This window comes from Phoenix dactylifera, chromosome 9 (genome assembly GCF_051530095.1).
Source record: "Phoenix dactylifera cultivar Ajwa chromosome 9, Ajwa_hap1_PhDact_Kaust_v1.1, whole genome shotgun sequence".
In the NCBI taxonomy this organism is placed as follows: domain Eukaryota; kingdom Viridiplantae; phylum Streptophyta; class Magnoliopsida; order Arecales; family Arecaceae; genus Phoenix; species Phoenix dactylifera.
In genome coordinates, this window is record NC_143198.1 from 26,455,337 (window position 1) to 26,475,878 (window position 20,542).

Genomic DNA, 20,542 nt, shown 5'->3' on the forward strand with positions numbered 1-20,542 from the left:
GCAGGAGTGTGGCTCCCATCAGGTCACACACGTCTGCAGAAAACCAAATGATGCAGTTGATTGGGTTACCTTCTATATGGCTCACCATTTCGAAGACATCGTATGGATGGAGCGTGATATAGTGCCGGATTTTTTATCTACTTTGCTATTTTCTGATTTTGTTGGCCACAACTACATCTGTAGAGTGTGAGTCGCCGTTATATTAAAAAAAAAAAAAATCTGGCATCCTCGGTGGAATATGTGATCAAAATCATGAGGTTATCTCCTTCAAAAACCATGAGCCATCTATGTTTGCAGTCATCTGATTTAGCCGGCACTCCATGCCTCGTCATGAAGGATAGCTCCTCGTCATTGTTGACCAACCCGAATAAATATGGCACAATCACCACCACGAGCGATCACCCCATCCCGCACCTGTTATTTATTTTTTATTTCAACATATAAAATATGGATTATCGCTTTTTAAGATAAATAATGGCTTTTATGACTATAATAATTTGTCTGCAACTTTTTCGAGGTGGGGTCCCTTGCAACGGTATGATGCATTATTTATTTTAGACCATACGGTAAGAACACCGAACCACCATCGAACGTGGGCACCACCATGTGGTCTGCTACAAGTGTCATCCTGATCCTGGATCTTAGGGTCCACCGATTCGACGGTCAGCTGTGAAACTAGTCCTTATTTGGGGCCAGAGGAGGAGGAATCCCGGCTCAGGTCGACCGACCTCGGTCCCCCACCTTTTGATCAAATCAAGCGACGTGGCAGATGCCAATTGAATCATAACTCATAATTGGGCACAGTAATCTTATCTCCAGAAAAAGTTAGCCGACAAGTTTTATGAGGGGCAGTCCTTGGGTTAGCTGTACCGATCAAACAGAAAACGGCTTCAATCCACAATAACGCCTTCACTCCGCTAATCTACAAGAACCAGTATGTCTAGGTGTCAACGTATTATTGGCCTCTGTAGCGTATCCTATTCCGCTATAATACAAGACACGTGATCACGTCCAAAGGGAGATGGGCCCAGGGAGGCGGTGATCCGATCGCATCTCAGCCGGAAGGGTTTTTTTAAACCGAGAGGCGGTACGTATATCCGTATGAGCACGTAAAAGGACGGACGCAAAACACTGCCTTTAGGACACGCGTCCGACATCCAGGTCCTCAGGTCGTCGGGCTTCTCTTTCCCCGGCTATCCCGCTTTTATTAAGTTAACACATGCTACGGGGCCCATGTTGCGATGCCCAAATTCTTCCCTCCGGGGCCCGTCCCGTGGCACGAGGCAGTCGCACGCGGGCCCTACCGGCCGTGTAAAAAAAACAAAAGTATAACGTTTGGGATAAAGATTGGGCCCCGTCGTTTAGCTCTTTGATTATCTCACTGAATTCCCCTTCCGGCGGGCCCGACACATCTCTCTCTATTTGTTCCGTCGCTTCCCTCCTCTCCCTCGATCTGAAGGTCGAAAAAGGCCTGTGGGCTAGGCTCCAAAAGTTCCCCTCTGTAGTAACCACAACCGAAGAGAGCGTCTAGGAGTGAGAGCGAGAGTGGGGGAGAAAGAGAGAGAAGCTCGAGATCGCCTTGCTAGTGGCGGACGAGTCTAGATCCACGTACGAGATCAGGACTCCTTGGTTTCTTCAAGGATAAGGATTCGCCTCTACCACCTTCTTGATCTCGGCGTTGGATTTGGGAAGCAGAGAAAACCCTAGCTTCGCGCATCGCGTCTTCAAGTTCAGGTTCTGAACTCTCGGTAACGACCTTCCGCTCGGTGTGTACTCTGTTCATCACTTCATCCTATAATGTGAGATAGCGTTCTTGTTCGTCTGCTGGTGTTGGTTTTTCCCTAAGTTGTGGCATCCGTTTCTTCGATGGAATATAATGCTTGATTTAAATGAAGGAAAATCTTAGTGTATCTTGACTTCTTATGTTATTATTTCATCCAGACAATATGTTATATCTTGTTGAACCTATAAGATACAGCTAACTGTCTACCATGTTGCTGGACTATTGATTTCACATTTATCTGCATGTGCTCTTTTACTAGTAGATTTAGTATAAAAACAGATATGTACCCCCAAAAAGAAACATATCTGTGATGCCTATTTTTTAAGTTTCACAACGTAGTCATGCATCTTAGATATTTGAGAGAAAAAGTTTTTTTTTCTTGGTAATTGTCCTATAGGAAAGCATGATGGTGCGTGAGCAAGAGAAGAGATTTCCTGCCAATTCTAACGACTACAAATTATTTGAGAAAATTGGTGAAGGTGTCAGTGCTACTGTCTACAGGGCTCTCTGTATCCCCCTAAATAAAACAGTTGCTATCAAGATTTTGGACCTCGAGAAATGCAGTCGTGATCTGGTATGATAATTTTTGACTTATAGAATCATTATATTTAAACTCTAACAATTAGATATAAATTATGTGCTTTCTCTTTAGCTTTAGTATATATCCTAAATACTTTGAACTTTATATTGTTATCTTGCATTTCTCACTCTCATCATGAATGTACATTTTCCTCTGAAGCATGGTTTTAGGTACCTTGATATGCCTCAGTGGAGAGGGTGCAAACTAGTGTGGTTGGTAAAGTCATTAGAGGTTGGGTACCAATGATCTAAGTTTGAGTTCAGCCCTCCCCCTAATATCAGTTATGCTTTCTCCCTGGAACTGGCTGTTTAGTTCTTATTCTCTTTCCTTTGTGCAATCAATCTAATATTAAACACAGGTCACCTGTCTACCTCACTTGTAATGACATGATTTGGTTGTTTCAATAGTTTGATCTGAACCTAACTTCAGCATCCCTTGTAGGGCTACAAGTGGGTTGGATAGACTTGAATCTGAATTGTACCAAACAGGTTATGGAGCTTTCCATAGTCATGTCAGAATAATCTTGTAGATCATCTCACAGATTTTCTCCTTTTACTCTCAAAAGCCACTGTAGGTGGCATTTCATCTTAGATCCTTCCATCTGGAAGGGTTGCCTTTACTTTTTTTCTTTCCCTGTAAATTCTACACTTGCAATTTTCTTCATATTAGTAATTTTTCTTCAAATGCTGTGGTTTATAATACTTTCTTCATTTCCTTTGATTTGTTTGCCTGTGATGAAAAGATACATTTACATATTTCAGTCATGACCAAGTGATAATTAACTTGCATATAATGAACTAATCATTGGGTGGGTTTCCCTACCTCTGTTTTTGTCCACAAAAGAAGGGATCATGCATCTTCTACACTGAAAGTTTTTCTTAATGCTTCGAGTGCTTTCAAATTTCAATACATTTTCCTGTGAAATCACACGTATTATATCTTCCAAGTCATGCAAAAATGCAGAGAGTTTGTGAATTCAAATTGAATTTCTTTGACTGCAAACTGCTGATCCTCAATGGTAAAATTTATTAATGATTTCACTTGAGATTCCTTGATTATGTGAACTAAACTCCATTTTAGTTCTTTTTTATTTTTAACTTTTACAGGATGGGGTCAGACATGAAGTGCGAACAATGAGTTTGGTTGATCATCCAAATGTACTACATGCACATTGCTCTTTTACATCGGGTCACATGCTTTGGGTTGTGATGCCTTTCATGGCCGGAGGGTCTTGCCTTCATATAATGAAATCTGCTTATCCAGAGGGCTTTGATGAGCCAGTTATTGCCACTCTTCTACGTGAGGTTCTTAAAGCTCTCGTTTATCTCCATGGTCATGGACATATCCATAGAGATGTTAAGGTATAAAATTGCAGGGTTCTGATGCTCTCATAATGATCAGAAGCATTATTACTGGCCTATAGTTTTCCTTCAGACCTTCACATTGCACTTCTCTAGGATTACAAGAGGGAACACATTTAATTGATAGATTCTTGAATTTTACTTAACTAGAGGGTGTGCTTGGTGTTGCTTGATAAGAGTACTCTTGTAACTTTTAAGGGCTCTTTGATTGTTAAGTCTTAGTAAAATAGATTCATAAATAATTCAAAATGAATATGTTGTTTTCTATAAAATCCATTTTGCCAAAATTGACAAGTCATAAAACGTGAAAAGATTTTATGAAAAACGGGGCCCCTGTTCTGCAAAAATCTGTTCTACAGAGAATAATGTCTATGATTATCTATTTTAGAGAAATCCTCAAACCTAAAGGCACCTTAAAGCAAAATTTACTTTTTACAAAATAAATGTTAGGTAATAATATCTGAGAAGTGCTTCTACAAGAAGAAAAAGTCAAAAAAGTGCTTTTAGGAGAAGATAGAAAACCTAGCTTATGGCTTCTTCTTTTGTAAGGAGCTTTTAAAAAGGAGAAGCAACACCACACATGCCTATAGATTGTTTCCGTCTGCATGCCCTTGTTTAACACAAGCTCTGCTTTTGCTGTGTTGACCACTCTGGAAATTGGTGCATGGCCTACACAGAGATGTGGTGGTGTTTTTGGTACACATGTATAGATGGAAATTCTTTACATGGAAGTTCAGATTGAGCATGGAGGCAACTAAAGCGACCTTTTGTATGGAGGCATTTGGTTCCAGCGTATTTGTTTTGTTATAACATATCCTCATTAATGAGAGGTGACTCATGCACTAGTTTGCAGTTAACTGTGCTAGTTATGATAGGGTTTGCTACGTAGCCAAATCCATTTCTCTTGAAACAACGTATGAATGGAGTTGAATCAGCAAAGAAAATTCTATTCAATCCATGAAGTCATGATAATCTTGTGTGTCTTGGCTGTTCAATTGAGGGAAGGCAATCAAGTAGTTGTCAAACTGATAGCAGTTCTTTTGTAGTTTTCAGAATTGCTTTAGGGATGTAAGGTGTAGTTGGTATTTTTTTGCTGGATGCCACAACTGCTGACTGGACCTGTGTGATGAGACACTTTAATGCTATTCTTCAGTCTAAATGCCTTTAGCATGGTTACCTTTTTCTTAGTTACCAATTTTGTTGTTTATGAAAGCTTTTTATCAGTCATCAGCTCCTTTTGAAGTCTTAATGTTGGTTGGTAAATCTTCTTAGAAATACCCCAAATTCTCACTCTTCAAATACTTATTTGATACTTATACAATCTATATACCTTCCACTTCTTTCAGGCTGGAAATGTCTTAATTAATTCTGATGGTACTGTTAAGCTAGCGGATTTTGGAGTCTCAGCTTGCATGTTTGATACCGGGAATAGGCAACGTTCTCAAAATACATTTGCAGGAACTCCATGCTGGTGCTTGTTTAGATCATTATATTTTGCAGTTTAATCACTTCATTTTGAATTCCAAATACTTTATTTATGAAGATTCTCTTTTTGTTGGCTACCATTGATCGGGTCAGATAAATTATTTATATGGATTTCGTTTCTAGTAACATGCTTTAATATGTTATGCATTTTGTAGGATGGCTCCTGAAGTAATGCAGCAATTAAATGGATATAATTTTAAGTGAGTGGGTGACCCATTTGATCTGTGGTGCTGAAAACCAATTACAGTAGAGATATTTTTACGAGTTGATCCTTCTTTAAAGGGTGCTTTATGCCTTTTTCATTCTGTGTCTTGTTAACAGAGCAGATATTTGGTCATTTGGCATAATGGCGCTTGAACTAGCACATGGTCATGCTCCATTTTCTAAGTATCCTCTGATGAAGGTGTTTAATGAGCATTTGGACGCCTATATGCATTATTTTGATCCTTTTGGTACATATTGAAGACAGCTCTCTAATTGTTACAGGTGTTGCTTATGACCTTGCAAAATTCACCACCTGGTCTTGATTATGAAAGGGACAAGAGATTTACAAAGGTGCATTTTTTACTCCAAATTTATGTCAAAAGTTTTTATATTTTGTTTGAGAGTGCTTTTGTCTTGTAGACTTTTAAAGATATGGTAGCTACTTGCTTAGCGAAAGATCCAAAGAAGCGACCCACCTCAGAAAAACTTTTGAGGCATGCTTTCTTCACAAACGCTCATTCCAAAGAATATCTAGTGCGAACGATTCTGGATAGCCTTCCTCCTCTTGGTGATCATTTTAGGCGACAAAAGGTTAAAAGTTCAAATTGTTTTATAAATTGAAAATTTTAATATTTCTATACACTTTATAGCCTGACACCTGTTTCCAGGGAAAAGAGGCTGATTTTCTTCTACAGAACAAGGCTCTGTGTGGAGGTAAAGAGCAATTATCACAGGTGAGCCTGCTACTTGCATACAGGAGTATTATCTATTTGATCAGATTAGCTATCCACTCGTGTGATTATGCTAAAACAGAAAAGATGTGCTCCAGTGAAATTGTTAATCTAAACTCAAGTGCTAAGTTGCACTTGCATACAAGAGCATTTTCTATATTATTTGATCAGGAGTAGCCGTCCACTCATGCGATTATGATAAAATGGACAATTTGTGCTCTAGCGAAATTGTTAAGCTGAACTCAAAGTGGTAGGGTGCATTTTTTTTTTGCTGTAATAACTTTGAGCTTGAAATGTTCTTTAAGCAAGTTTGAACAAGGTTATACTGTTGAGTGCATTAAAAATCTAGAATGTGAACAGTTATAACTTGAAACTTGTAGACCCACTTTTGGAAGTGAGTCTAGTTTTTTCTAACAGAAGACTGTCACAGGACTAATCCTTCAGTATTACTGCATTCTGATTAACTTACCTTAACAGGAATTTTAGAAGGGCAATATATATACATACAAGGTCCGCCGTACTGATACCGGTCGGCGTACCGGTGGCGGTCCGGACCGGCCCCGTACCAGTTCTCCAACAATAAACTACCGGTATCGGTTTCCACGTTGATCCGGTACCGGTCCCAGGCCGGACCGGTACATACCGGCCCGTACCGGCCCGGTACGGACCGGTACGGCAGACCATGTATACATAGACATAGACATATATATCCCTGTACATACATTTATATATTTTCATTAAAGGCATATATCTATGTATAACATTATATGTATCTATATATAATATTCAAAATCTATCTTGCAAAAGTGTTTCAATTTGGTGGTTAATTCATGCTTGATATTAACAGGAAGTCAAGAATCCTATAATGAATAACTCAACTCAACTAAGCCTTAATCCCAAACTCGTTGGGGTTGGCTATATGGACCCTTTTCTTAGGGCCACATTTTCTGAAAGATGTAGCGATATCAAGTCTTAATTCCAAACTACAAGAATCCGATAATAAATAGATTGGAAAATTTATAACCTGGCATACAATTTAAGCATACTTCCCTAAGCCCTTGTTTTGAATTGCTTATTGATGAGATTTGCTCCTATGTTAGTGGTGTCTGTAGTTTGTGGACTAGCAATTACATTGTGATAATGGACTTATGGAGTACAAATGAGTAATATTTTATATAATTTTGATTTTTTTTTAAATTTATTGATATCTTTGTTTACTTTGTACATTGATGATTCTGTATTCTAGTCCAATTACTTGGACACTCCATTCTTAAGGTTTCTCGAAGTGTCAACATTTTTGGACATGATAATTAATGACATGACATGGCCAGACAAGTGTTTGCTGACTCGGCAGAAATTGTCGAGAATTGGTATTTTTCTTGGTTTACTTTGTGCATTGATGATTTTGCATCCTAGTCTAATTGCCTAGACACTCCATTTTTAAGGTTTATAGAGGTATCGAGTGTTTGACATTTTTGGATCACTATAATTACTGGAAGGAGGGTATGGCTAGACATTTCATTTTGAGTGTTCTGCTGACATCTGCAGCTATCAACAATTAGCACTTTCTTTTAAAGTGTCATGTAGGGGACTCTTAATTCAAGTGCTGCACATTTTAAGCAAAGTTTTACTGTGTTTTCATATGAGTTATCATGATTGATTGCCAATTTAAGTATCTTAAAAGATCTTTATATGCATGTCTATGTATACGTACTTAATTACATGTGTCAAGGATTTAAATATTTAGGTATGGACCTGTAGCACTCATCAGCCGGAACTCAGTGCAATATGTAGCATGATAAAAAAGGTCTGTACGTCTTTGTATAAATGAGCAAAAGAAAGGTGTATTCAGTGGTAGAGGATTAGTATAGGGTTGATATGCCTTGATATGGCACAATGTGGGATGATTTGGGCCAGATTCACTAAAATCGGGCCATATTGAGGTCCCATGTGTCGGTTCCTAGCTGGTATGGGGCTGTTACATGTGGTTGTGCATTTGCGTGTCTATGTGTATATGTGTTTATATGTATGTTTGCCAGTGTATGTATAACATGTGCTTATGTGGGTGGATGTGTGTATGTTGGTGGGTGGGGGGGGGGGGGGGGGGGGGGGGGGAGGGGCGGGGAGGTGTTCTTGTGGGTGTGGGTGTGGGTGCGAGTGTGCTGTGCATGTGTCTGCGCATATGCCTGCGTGTAAATTTCATTTATACTTTGCTAAAGTGAATAACAAAAAACGAACAGGGGCAAGACATAGATGGGTTGGTAATTGAGATGGAGACAGGAGCAAATTTAGAAAGTTGTTTGATGACTAAAGTATTATATTTAATCATAGCTTATTAACCAAAAACAATACATCATGTCATTGGTAATAAACGTGTGCAATCATCTTAATGAATGTCCTTGGGGTATTTATTGTCATTTCCCATATATGTATATTATTTATGTATATGCCAGGTCCCCATGCCTAGATTCTTTTGAGGCTTGTGCGTGAAAGTTGATGATGCTTAGACATGTAGCACCCAAGCCAAGTTTCCTGGTAAAGCTTGTTCGAGTTATTGGCGACAGTCTATTCCTTCATCTTAGGTGTTGGCGACAGTCTAGTTATTGGTGACAATCTGCATCTTAGGTGTTGGCGACAGTCTAGTTATTGGTGACAGTCTGCATCTTAGGTGTTGGTAAAATTTGAAGGGCTATATCTTCTAAATACTGTATAATTTTTTAGATGGTAGATTATGGTGGCATAAGTATAGTCTTTAGAACAAGACGGATAAAATACGAAAATTAGGTTGACTGTGATGGAAATGGTGATCTTGGTCAGGATGAATGGCAGCGAGGTCAGCATTCTCAGGATAGCACATTCACTATGGATCAGGTAAATAGGGGTCATGATTGCAGAGTCAGATGTGATGTTCAAGACCTCTCTCTCTATATATATATTATCAATCACCAACTTTATCTCTTCAGAAATATATGATATAGACAGTATTTATCATAATAGAACATTTTCGTTAATGCATTTTATAATACTGTCTCCATTTTTTTATGTATAGCAAAATATTGATTCCATTATGCAGACCAAGGCACAAATGTATAATGTTGGATTTAACTTGAAGCACTGTTAGATGTTCATTACGGTGTTTATAGTTGTTATTTGGTTTCTTGAAGGAATAGACTGTCGTGTTACCATGTCAAATGCTAAGTGGGTTGAAATTGACTGATGCTGTCTAAATTACAAAATAGCGAGTAGCCGAGTACCATGTGAATACCTCAGATAATTTGCTCATTCATGTTCTCTCTTATTTTTTGATGATATTAGTCTCATTCATCACATAATGACCTATTACTACCTGTTGGTTCTTTTTTGCTAGTTTCTAGTTATTTCTATCCCCAAGGCTATGTGATGATTATGTTATGTATTAAACCTATATCCCATGTTCAGAAGTCATTAATATGAAGACACAAACTGTGCTAGTGACTATAATGGATTTCTTCTTCTTCCTCTTGTTCGTTCTCCTGTCCTTTCTAGCAGTATCTTCTTGTGGGACTCTATAGGTATGTGAACTGATCATTATTTCGTGATAAAGAACATCATGAGAAGTTCTCTTTTGTACTGAAAGCTATAGCTCATGCTCTAATAAGTACCAGACCGATGCTTGTCAATAATCACAACAAAATCCTTGTGGCATTGCAGCAGGAGTTCATTCGAGGAATCAGTGGTTGGAATTTTGATCTGGAAGAATTGAAAACTCAGGCCTCTCTTGTATGGATGGTCACTTCTGAGTTTCAGTTTCAGCATGATTTGAACAGTGATTGATCAAAGGAAACTAGGTACTCTATCCTCTCACAATCTCTGTTTTTCAGATTAAGTCATCAGATGATAATTCAGAAGATCGGGACATGAATCACAAATTGAAGGATGGACATGATGAGGTTGATGATACACGAGAGGCTCTGTCAACTGAAAGGGTTAGCCAGGATAGCAATGCAAGTTCAAGAGAAGTACTATCACTAGACCAAATTAGTTTTTCTCTATTTTCTTCTGCCTTAATTATTTTCAAACCCTTATCACATTTTTCTAGATTTTCTGACATCTCTCTTTTCTTAGGATGGGCATCAAGATCTTCAGGAATTGGGAGGTCTATTTGCCTCTTCATTTTCACTTCATCCTCTTCAGGCACTAGAGTATGCTTTTATATTTCTTCAGAGCATTTTAATTGTCTTATACCAGAACATTTTAATTGTTGAATCATATGAATAAAAGATAACTGAAAATATTTAACATATGGATATGAATAAATACATGCAAAAAAAAAACTAGAAAAAGTTCTCCGGTTGATTAACGGAACAGAATGAACATATGCGTACAATTTTTTTCTGATCAATGTTTTGGAGTCTGTCTATGGTGGCAGTACTTATTGGAAAATAGAAGGTAATTATTGCATGGGATTACTAAAACATGATTATTTTCTATTTTCATTATTATGTGCTTTCTTTTTAGCAAATGAAAGAAAGCAACAAATTTTAGGATTTCTTCAGCTTCTGTTTATTTAAATACTAAAGACTGGGGACATATTCTTATGCATCTTTCAGTCAATATTCTTGATTTTGCAACTCTAGGAATGCAACTTAATTTTCTAAATTTTGGAAATGTGATAGCTTACTCAAATATCTTTCCGCATGACTTATGGAAAACTTTACTATCTACAAAAAAATATAATAAATACATCTTTTTTAACAACTTATAGTTGAACATGCAGCACTTGGGGTTGCACTGTTGCCATTGTATTATCGCATCATCTTACTTTGATGTATACACAAGTAAAGAAAAAAGGAAACTAACTCTCATGAACCACCAAAATTTCTTCACAGATTTAAAAGGACTCCCTATGTTATACTTTAGAAAACTTTTACTGTCATTGTCAAGTAGGGGCAGCAATCGGGTCAAGTCAGCTTGGATACGGGTTGGTTAGGATGCGGGTCGGATCAAAAATTTATCAATCCGAACCCAACTTGTTTATTAAGTAGATCAAAAATTAAGATTTGAACCCAACCTGTTTATTAAATAGGTAACCCAATCCAACCCGCATAACTCATTTATTAAATAAGTCAAATCAAGTTAAATGGGTTAAACAAGTTAAGTTGGTTTTTGACGGGTTAAATAGATTTAAACGGGTTAAACATGTTAGGTGGGTCGGGTTAAATAGGATAAAAACAGATTAAGCAGTTTTTAAATAGGTTAAACATGTCTTAAATGGGTTAAACGGGTTATCTGATCCAACCCAACCCAAATATTAAATTGGTTAAACGGGTTAAATGCGGCAGATGTCTGAAACCCAAACCTGATCCGAATGTTAAACAGGTTAAATGGGTCCACTTATTTACGACAACCTGTTTAGTCCAAATCCAAACCTGCTTATGGCAGGTCGGGTTATATTTTGTCAGCCCTATTGTCAAGTACTCGGAGGAAGACATGGTACTTATATTCTAACTTATGAAATATTAACTGATGCAGAGGTTATTTTGATGTTTATGAGGATGATGACAATACTGGGCATTCTAATAGGAAGGATGCTATGCAGTCAAATGCAGAATCAGAAGTCCCATGGGAACCACCATCCCTTGTAGAAGATCTGAAAGCTGGCAACAACAGTGGTGGAAATGGGAGAAAAAAAAATCCTGTAATCCAAAATATTGATGTTCTTGGATGCCAGAAGTTTTTAAGTGGTTCTCTTCTACCAGAGCGCATTCTTTTGCTTCACAAGAATTCTGAGATGGATGCAGAAAGGTAATGCTTTCATATCTGGGAGGTCAGACCTGGAAATATTTACCTCCATATTGAGAGTTTATGTGTAATACACAAGAGATTAAAACTTTTTCAAAATTTTCAATGTAATACTAGTTTGATTTTTGAACTATTTGTCAAGTATATGGCATCCTACATAATTTTTTTGGCTCTATCTCACTGGTGAGGAAAATATTCTTGTTGGTCAATTATGACCGGCACCATTAATGACTCTATGAGACAATTTTTTCTGCTGTTGTCATGTGCTACTTGAAAAATTGTAATTATGTATAGAAAACTAAGACATCTCAACATTTGAGGATGTTAAAATGTTTATATCTTACAGGGAGATACCCATGATGTTATCAATAAAAAACAATCCTAAGAAAACATGGTACCAAACCAATACTCTTGAGTGCACTGTCTGTACAGTACGTACTAATACTATATGTACCAGTCACTGACTGGTACGGCACCTAGTACTGGTTCAATGGATCTTGCAACATGCAATCGGAAACTTAAAACAAAAGGAATCACAATGTGGTACCAAGAAGCCAAAGCATATTTTATATTGGTAGACGCTAATATACCGGTGTCATGTTGACTGGGTCCCAACCAGTACCGGCACCAGTAACAATACTTATATAAAATGGAGAGAACAGATCCAGATCCACTCATTGTGTTTATTGTCTTCATCATGCTATCTGTGTGGTTACTTATTAATAGTTTGAGCACTTCTGTTGGATGCTACATCATGTTATGTTTTGCTATGAGAATAAAACCCTTCTCATCATGTTTTTGCAGTGTATCTGCCCAGTTACTTCATATATTATCTATCTTTCCTGCTAACGATATTCCGCCATTTGGCATTTAAAGCAACACTTGTAGCATGAATACAAAATTAATGATTTTAAACCCTGCTTGCTATTTTTGGAGTGCTGGATTACTTTTAGTCTGGAGGTTTTTTGTTCCAAAAAAGATGAGCCTTTGACCTGACCATTAGTGCATCTCCTCATCATCTTCAAGGTCATTACGTTTCACCTAATTACTGTCTATCCACTTTTTTCATAAGGTGTACTAATTATATCCAAACAGTTTTTGGGATGACTAAGCTGGTCGAGCACAAACAATGTTTCTTTCATCAGTTTCTATAATGGCAGTAGAATTATAATGAGTTGAAGAGATGGTTCACATGTAGGCAGGCATGGATGGGTTTTCTATCCAACCAAAATCAGAAAAAACTTGGTCCACTTCCATTGATCTAATTGGCTCTAATCTCAGTTGGAATTCTGACTGCACTCTAAGCCTGCTACATATTGATTGCTTGCCATATTCATTCTCCTCACTAGACAGTGGCTGTACATGCCATGAAGAATTCTACAATACGGGACTTCAACTGACAGTATTTGGTAACTGTTGACACTGCATATCATGATGAAGATTTTGCCATTCCAAACGTCAGCAATCTGATTTTTCATGAATAGAGTTCAATATACCAGTTTCTCCTTTTCTACTTATCTTGTTTGCCTATGGATCCATATGCTTTTAATGCCTATCAAGAAAACTCAGTCCGGTTTCTGCTATTGTTGTATTCAAGGTCTAAATACCCGGTCCTAGAGCTATTGCCAGTCAGCATTGGATTGGTTATCCAGACAGTAGTAGCGTGCGAACACACACAGGCACTATGGCATCCTGGTGTCATACTTGGACCCAATTATTTTCTTCTTTTTTGTTTTTTCTTTGTTTTATGGTTGTTTGGGGTTGTTTAGAGTTTTGTGAGGTTTTAGGGTCCTATATTTTTTCTTGGATGAGGCTGGATTTGAGCGCGCACTCTCTCCCCCTCCCATTTATCCATCTCTTTCTCCCATATTCTTTCCTCGTATCCCCATTCAAACACCAACAAAAAGAAAGAGGAACCAAGTGCCTTTTTGACTGGTATTGGGTCGAATGGTTAGCGCTGGTCATGTCCCTCTTGGTTCAGTCAATACGTGCCTCAGGGGATTAGGATTCTATGTGCCTTCTAGGTGGATTAGGATTCTACGTGCCTCAGGGGACTGGTTAGTTACTCATCTGATCTAGGATGGTTAATACAAACAAGGGTCGACTAGGTCATCAATCCTTGGTTATAACATTATTTAGAGATGTTTCCATGATTGTTATTAAATGTAAGTCAAATCATCGTATTGTTAGGTATCTGATTTAAAAATTTTATATCAGGTTCATATTTTATTTTTAAGCATATGTTCTCGGTTCCCTTATCATAATGGTTATTGCCAATGTTTTAAGTACTAGATAATACTAGTCCATATTAGGAGTACCATACTAGGGAACCAATACCTGCTAAGCCCCCTGTACGAAGTGCTAATACGAAAAAAAATATCCCATACCAAAATTGTACTAGGTGTCTACTAGTATGGGTACCAAGATTTGTTGAACCGTGCCGAACCAGCCGGTCGAGGCATACCGAACCAGATCGGTCGGTTACCATAATGGTTCATTCCATTGGTTCAAAATGTAAGCCTGAATTTTTCTTTTACTGATTTCAAATTGAAATCTACAAATAGTTTGTTGAGTTCACTCTTTTTCTCCCTCTCCTCCCTCCCTCCCTCCCTCTCTTTCTCTTTTTCTCTCTCTTTTTCTTTGTCTTCCCCTCTCTCTGGCTCGCTTTGTATCGGTATGCCCCAGAATGGCACGGTACGGATCCATATCATACTAAACTGGTCATTGGATGGTACCTTCTTCGGTATTGGTTTGGCGAACCGTGATGGGTACTGAAATCGATACTTAAAACCTTGGACATTTTTCATCCCTGATAGTTACTCAAACTCTTTTTTTATCGTTTCATTTCTCATTAAAAAAAAGTTTAATTACAATAAAGTGGTGGCAGTTTTTCCTTATGTTTCTGAAACTGTCAATAATCAGTTTTTGACTTGTAACTTCTATTTTGGCAGATAAATGTCCATATTGTTTCTTTCTTTCTCCTCTAATTTTGATAGGCTATATTTATTTTCAGTACACTTTTAATTTGTAAAGTTGACGTCATTACATTTCATAATATTTTGAAGGGAACAAAAATATAAATGTGAAAGAAATCATAGTGGTCCTTTATCATACCGCCATATGAGAGGTTTCCACACCTATACCTCAGGTATGTTATTCATGATATATGCCTTTTTTCATCTACTTTTCCATATTTTAACTGCAGAAATCAACTTAAAAAATTCTCTAATAATTTATTGATCAATCCTAATTTAATTATTTCATTGCAACAAATTGTCGTGGCAATAAAAAGCAAACATGCATGATGAATCATCTGGAGGACTCGTCATCCAACGTAAGGGGCGTTTCAAGGTCACTTCATCAGATGCTGGCTTGAAGGTATGCGTGTCCTCAATGTGGTTGTCATAGTTAAATCCGGAAAAGTGAAGAGCAAGATATCTTTGGCTTTGCTTTGATGCCAGCAGAAACTTAATTTTTCTGATATCTATTTTGTGCAGTGGCATGTGACACTATCAAGTGCTACTGAAATGCTCATTGTTTAATACTTTACTAAGTATAAATATGTAAATATTCTTTTGATAAAAAAACATTGAAGAGATGTAAAGTTTCTTTTTTTCTTTTTTTTAAGGGAGAGAAAGGGAGGGAAGACTCAACGAGGTAAACTAATCAGGTCCAAGTACTTGGGATTGCACCACCAAGACTCAGATCTAGAACATTCCTCAAGGAGAGGAGGGGTGTGATCGCTGGGGTATTCCCTAGGTTGTGTTGCGATAGTCATAATTGTTGTGGATAATAACTTAGTTTTTCTGAAGTTGTTTCTTCTTTTGGGAAATTAAACTAGATCTTGTGATAACTTTAAGTGGATCTTTTTTAAGGTTTAACGGACCATGCACTTCAATTTGTATTAATACTTCCATTGAGTTGAAGGAGTAACTAAGTATTCCACAGCTAATGATTTAAACAATTGAGATGATCAACTAGTTTATTTTGTTTATTCTTCTTAGCCTGTTTTTTTCTTGTGTGAACATTTTCGTTATTGAATATATTATAGTATCAGGACAAAGGAATTTATACCTGTTTCAGTTTCCTTTATGCTTGGCACCTCTAACATTTCACACTTGTTGTCACCCAGGAAGAACCATCGGTGGACTGCTTGATAAATGAAGTTGGTGGAGTGTCAACAATTCCTACAGTAGACACTGCTGCAGTCCTTCCATCTTTGCAATATTTGTTGCAGCAAAATGCTATGCAAAAGGTTTTCCATAGAAGTTCTACCTTTTATTTTGCAATGTTCTATTTTCTATAATTTATAACATGTCGTATTTAATTTGTCTTGCTGACAGGAACAACTAATTAAGTTGATCAGGTGTCTGGAGCAAACATATAGTATGCTTTGCTGAACTTCTTTTCCATTTCTCAAAAAGCTGTTCACTTTGCACATGTTCTGGAGCTAACATATATGTATTTGTCCTTTTCTTTCCTTGGTGCAGCTAATCAGATGGAGCATCCTGATGCAGGCAATACTAGCTTACTCCAGGTATAGTTTGCTTGGATCAGATACTACTGTCACTGTGTTAGTCTTTTCAATATATTTGGTCACTCTGAAAAAACCAACTTGAGAATTATGATTTTCTAACATTTTGTTTGCTTGCCATAGTTTTGCTTACCAGCGGCTCCTCTTTCCATTTGATTTGAATCATTTTGGTCAATATAATTTGCTGCTATTTGTCTAAGTTCCATTGATCCCGAATCTCTTTTCTCCCTCTCTGATCCCTTCCTGTCTTTTCTTTTTTTCCAAGGTCTAAAATTTTGGCCTTCAAGCTTTGCTTAAAATGATTTTGACTTTCAATCCACTGTTTAAAGGTCAAATTTACTATTGTTGAACATAAAATACTGTTTGTAATCCTTAGTAGCAGGAAACTTTTATCCAGGATTCTGCACCCACTTTGGAATTTCTCAGGAAACCAACTCTCTCACCTGCTTTCTAAGTGTGTCCTTTGTTTCCTTTTTAAAGAAATGCAAGCCCAACTCCCACAACCTGTCCCTGTTCAGGTAACTAATTGTGTTTTGAACAAAATCACAACGAAACCCTTCTGCTTGGATCCTATTAAATTCTGTTTAGCCCAACTCATCTTTTTTATGCCCAATAGTTCATTTTTCCATTTTAAGATCTAATTTTCCAGAGCTTTAGGATCCTTTATCTGTCTTTTATGTCGAGAACTCATATGGGGGGCCAATTCTTGTGCTAGTCTTTGTATATGGTGGCCTCATACTTCTAGCATGTGGTGACTCCAGATGGTCTCAGTCATGCTGAACTTTGCTCAACTTTGGTAGTTTTTGGGATTGCTACCTTGCTAATTTATTAGTCATCTAATTCTCGTTAACCAATAGTCTGTGGTGGGCGCCTCATTCCCTAGCTCATGTTTGGGAATTTCTGATTTTTAACTTTCGACTCTTCATTTTGACAATTCTTCTGAGGTTTGGTCATATGATGACCTTCTATCTTCAGTTAATCCTTCAGTCTACATTGTTCCTATCTAGCTTCGGGCTACCTTCATTGCTGAACTTTATCCGACTTTGGTCACCCTTTTTCAAATCTCTTCTCGAGATTTCTACATCGCCCATTTATTATTCATATTTGATTCTCTCTTATTAGCCAATAGCCTAGCCCCCTCATGCAACGCGGATATTTGGGATTTTTTCATTTTCAATCTTGGGCCCTTCTTTAGTCGAAACTACTTGTGAATTTTGCAATTATTTCATTAGATTCTGTCTTAAATTAACCCTTTCAGTCTACATTGCTCCTTTCTAGATGGCACAAGTCTTATACTTAATTGGTACCTCTACTTAACTGTGTGGTGAACTTGTCTTGTTAGTTGTCATGGGCGTCTATATTTTGGGTTTGATGTTCTTTTGGTCTTCCCTTTGGTCTTTCTTCAAGTCCAAACACCAATGTCTGTTCCCAGTCACAGAACCAGGAGATTTTTCAAGGGGGCTGCTAATATGTTTAGATGATCAATTTACAGATTTATAATTCTAAATGCCGAAAGAATTGCTGGGTAGGTCTGTTGCTGGGGGCTTGATTCAAATTCAAATCCCTGGAACATTGACAACTGGGCTCACGAATTCCCCGAGTAACTATTGCTCTAATTTGATCAATTTGAGTAACTCGAATTGGCTCTTAATACAGCTACCTCTAGCTTGCACTAGGGAGAGAAGATTGCAATCTTATGCAGTTCATTTGGAACAAAGGTATGTCATTATCTATTTCCAACTGTAGCATATTTATCTGGTCTCTAGACGTTAAGAGTTGGACTATGACTTGCCCTCAATTTCAGCATCAGGAGTCTCACTGAAGAGCTGCAAATATTAAATATGAAAAACAGTCAGGTAGAAAAATATTCTGCTACATCTACCAAATCATTATGAGTTTCCGTCATGTAATTTTTCTCTTCAGTTCTTCTGCTGTGATGCTAACTCACAATAGCATTTGCATGCATCACTGTTTGCTCAAAATGGATGGGTTTACTAACAATCATGTAGATGGATCAGACCTTGATGGTAGAAGACTTCTTGATTAATGTCTATTTGCTTTTGATAATTCTATTTGATCATCACTATGTAATTCAACATAAATATCAAATCCAAAAATTTCATGCTTGCATCACATCACTGTACAAGCTACCATGTATTAGTATACAAGTATGGTATGTGCACACCTCCTCTCCTCCTCCCCTGAAAAGATGGAAAAGAAGTACTGGCAAATGCTTCTTAGTATCTTATGCTTTGATTTTAGTTCATCAATGGTCAATCTTAGGTTAATAGGCTCTTTTTTGGTTGTGTCCAAAATATGCTTCTTTTATTAGATATGCACTAATTTCTTGTACTCATGTGATTGCTGCAATGATTCTTTTTTTCATTTTTTGGAGCAAAATGGTGGTAAACCGCCTCTCATTTTGAAGGGTATAAAATGGAATACGAAAGAAAGGAAAGAAGAAGAAATTATAGGAAGGGGGAAGTGCTGCCTAACACCATACCAGCAGCTCACACAAAATCGCAAAGCAGACCTTCCCAGCACGCCCCAACACACACCAGGGCTCTCTCATGGGCCCAAAGCGAACATCACAGACACAGGAAGGCCTACCCCTAAAAAAACAAGACTGTACAATCAGAGTAAATGAAGAATCCAACACCCAGAAGATGGAAGATTCATGAAGTAATGAGGAGGCTGATTGCTGCAATGAAATTTGTGTTGGCTCTTTCCAACATTCTCTCAAAAAGAAATGCACTTTTTTTTTGTCTCCAAACAGTGCTTGAGAGAGAAAATAGAAAACCGTTCATTGGACAGAATGCTGCATGCTTCTATCAGTTTCCTCTACCATCAAGAGATTGGAGGACGGAAATGGAAAATAGAAAAAGCCACGACTCCTGATGGTTGTGCAGTCAGGAAGTCGCACAAGAGTTAGTACTTCGTAGTGTAGATAGGAATGAACTATGATTAGATAAAAGATGCATGTAGTTATATATTATTATGTAGTAGTTGATTTAACCTAGAATAAGACTCACAGAGAAAAGAACCTCAGCCTATTTCCTGTTCGAGTCAGCTAGTGCATATGGAGCATGTGCTCTAAGCCCCATGAGAGTGTAAATTCAGAAACAAATATGAAACATTTTGGCATTTAGCTATATGCATCTGTACATTTGGAGATATGTCTATACGTCACAAGGCAAGCAACACTAGCTTGTCTTGATAATGGTGATATGGACGATTCAGTAATCAGTTCATTCATGGATAATATGGTTTACGGTCATGATTATGTGTTCTAATTGTGCATTGCATTCTGGAGTTTCATCTGAATTGCCTATTATTCTTTCTTATTTACAGCTGGAACGGCAACTGAAGGGCTCATGCAAGAAGGGTGAGGATGAGAAGATGTGGAATGAGAACATATCAGCAAAGGGGTGATATATTCTGCGCATCAGTTATATGACAGGTCCTATAGAGAGTTTGTGATGGAATTGGGTACTTTCACTTGCACTAGGTTCTTTCCCTGTAACATGTTCGGTACAATCACAATATGGGGGTGGCACGCACTCCCAATTTTGACTCCTCTCTCACAAAAACTCTAATGTTATCTAATTGAGTTTTTCTTGTGTATGCAAATATAATTTGCTTTTTTTTTCCTGATGAACTGTGAGGTGAAACAGCCTCCCGGCCTTTATTAGGATTCAAAAAAATGTACATTAGATGTGAAGCAAGGTTAAAAAAGTTGAAGAAAACAGGAGGATCATAGTCAGGAGGGTTGGTAACAAGGAAGAAGAAGATGTCCTTCAATCTCTAGCAAGCTGTCCTTGTATGCTTTTTACTGTCGACCAAATAAATCCAAATTTAGAGAGAAGCTTATGGTTGCAAAAGGTTGACCATTCATTAAACAAGCGAACACCTTATATAATAATGAAAGCAATAGAAGGTGAAGCAAGGTCAAGCACGATAAATTCTTTTATGATAAACAGATTTATTTTGTAAGTTTGTTATTTTGGGTGGTTCCTAAAGAGATTCGGACTAATGCTTGAATTGTTGAACCATATCAATCCTCCTAACTTGCCATATTGCCCA

At 37.6% G+C, this 20,542-nt stretch overlaps 1 protein-coding gene across 35 annotated transcripts; it reads left to right on the forward strand.

Annotated features, from left to right (window-relative positions):
* The first annotated feature begins 1,399 nt into the window (after positions 1 to 1,399).
* LOC103707657 (serine/threonine-protein kinase BLUS1-like) lies at positions 1,400 to 20,089 on the forward strand. Of its 35 annotated transcripts, XM_089925497.1 has the most exons (22): positions 1,451 to 1,748; positions 2,181 to 2,357; positions 3,470 to 3,724; positions 5,071 to 5,195; positions 5,365 to 5,409; positions 5,531 to 5,612; positions 5,696 to 5,764; positions 5,834 to 6,004; positions 6,082 to 6,147; positions 7,892 to 7,951; positions 9,838 to 9,903; positions 10,005 to 10,142; positions 10,249 to 10,325; positions 11,656 to 11,928; positions 14,991 to 15,073; positions 15,218 to 15,303; positions 16,058 to 16,180; positions 16,269 to 16,311; positions 16,416 to 16,462; positions 18,116 to 18,177; positions 18,264 to 18,315; positions 19,811 to 20,089. In XM_089925497.1, the coding sequence occupies exons 2-22, from the start codon at positions 2,187 to 2,189 to the stop codon at positions 19,889 to 19,891; spliced, it is 2,175 nt and encodes a 724-aa protein (XP_089781623.1). In that variant the 5' UTR covers positions 1,451 to 1,748; positions 2,181 to 2,186; the 3' UTR covers positions 19,892 to 20,089. The 35 variants fall into 35 exon arrangements, with proteins under 35 accessions (XP_088560759.2, XP_089781623.1, XP_088560767.2 ...); XM_088704641.2 differs by lacking the exon at positions 7,892 to 7,951 and having other exon boundaries at positions 1,451 to 1,766; positions 3,444 to 3,724; positions 9,835 to 9,903; XM_089925495.1 differs by having other exon boundaries at positions 1,451 to 1,766; positions 10,005 to 10,325; positions 11,723 to 11,928.
* The last annotated feature ends 453 nt before the right edge of the window (positions 20,090 to 20,542 follow it).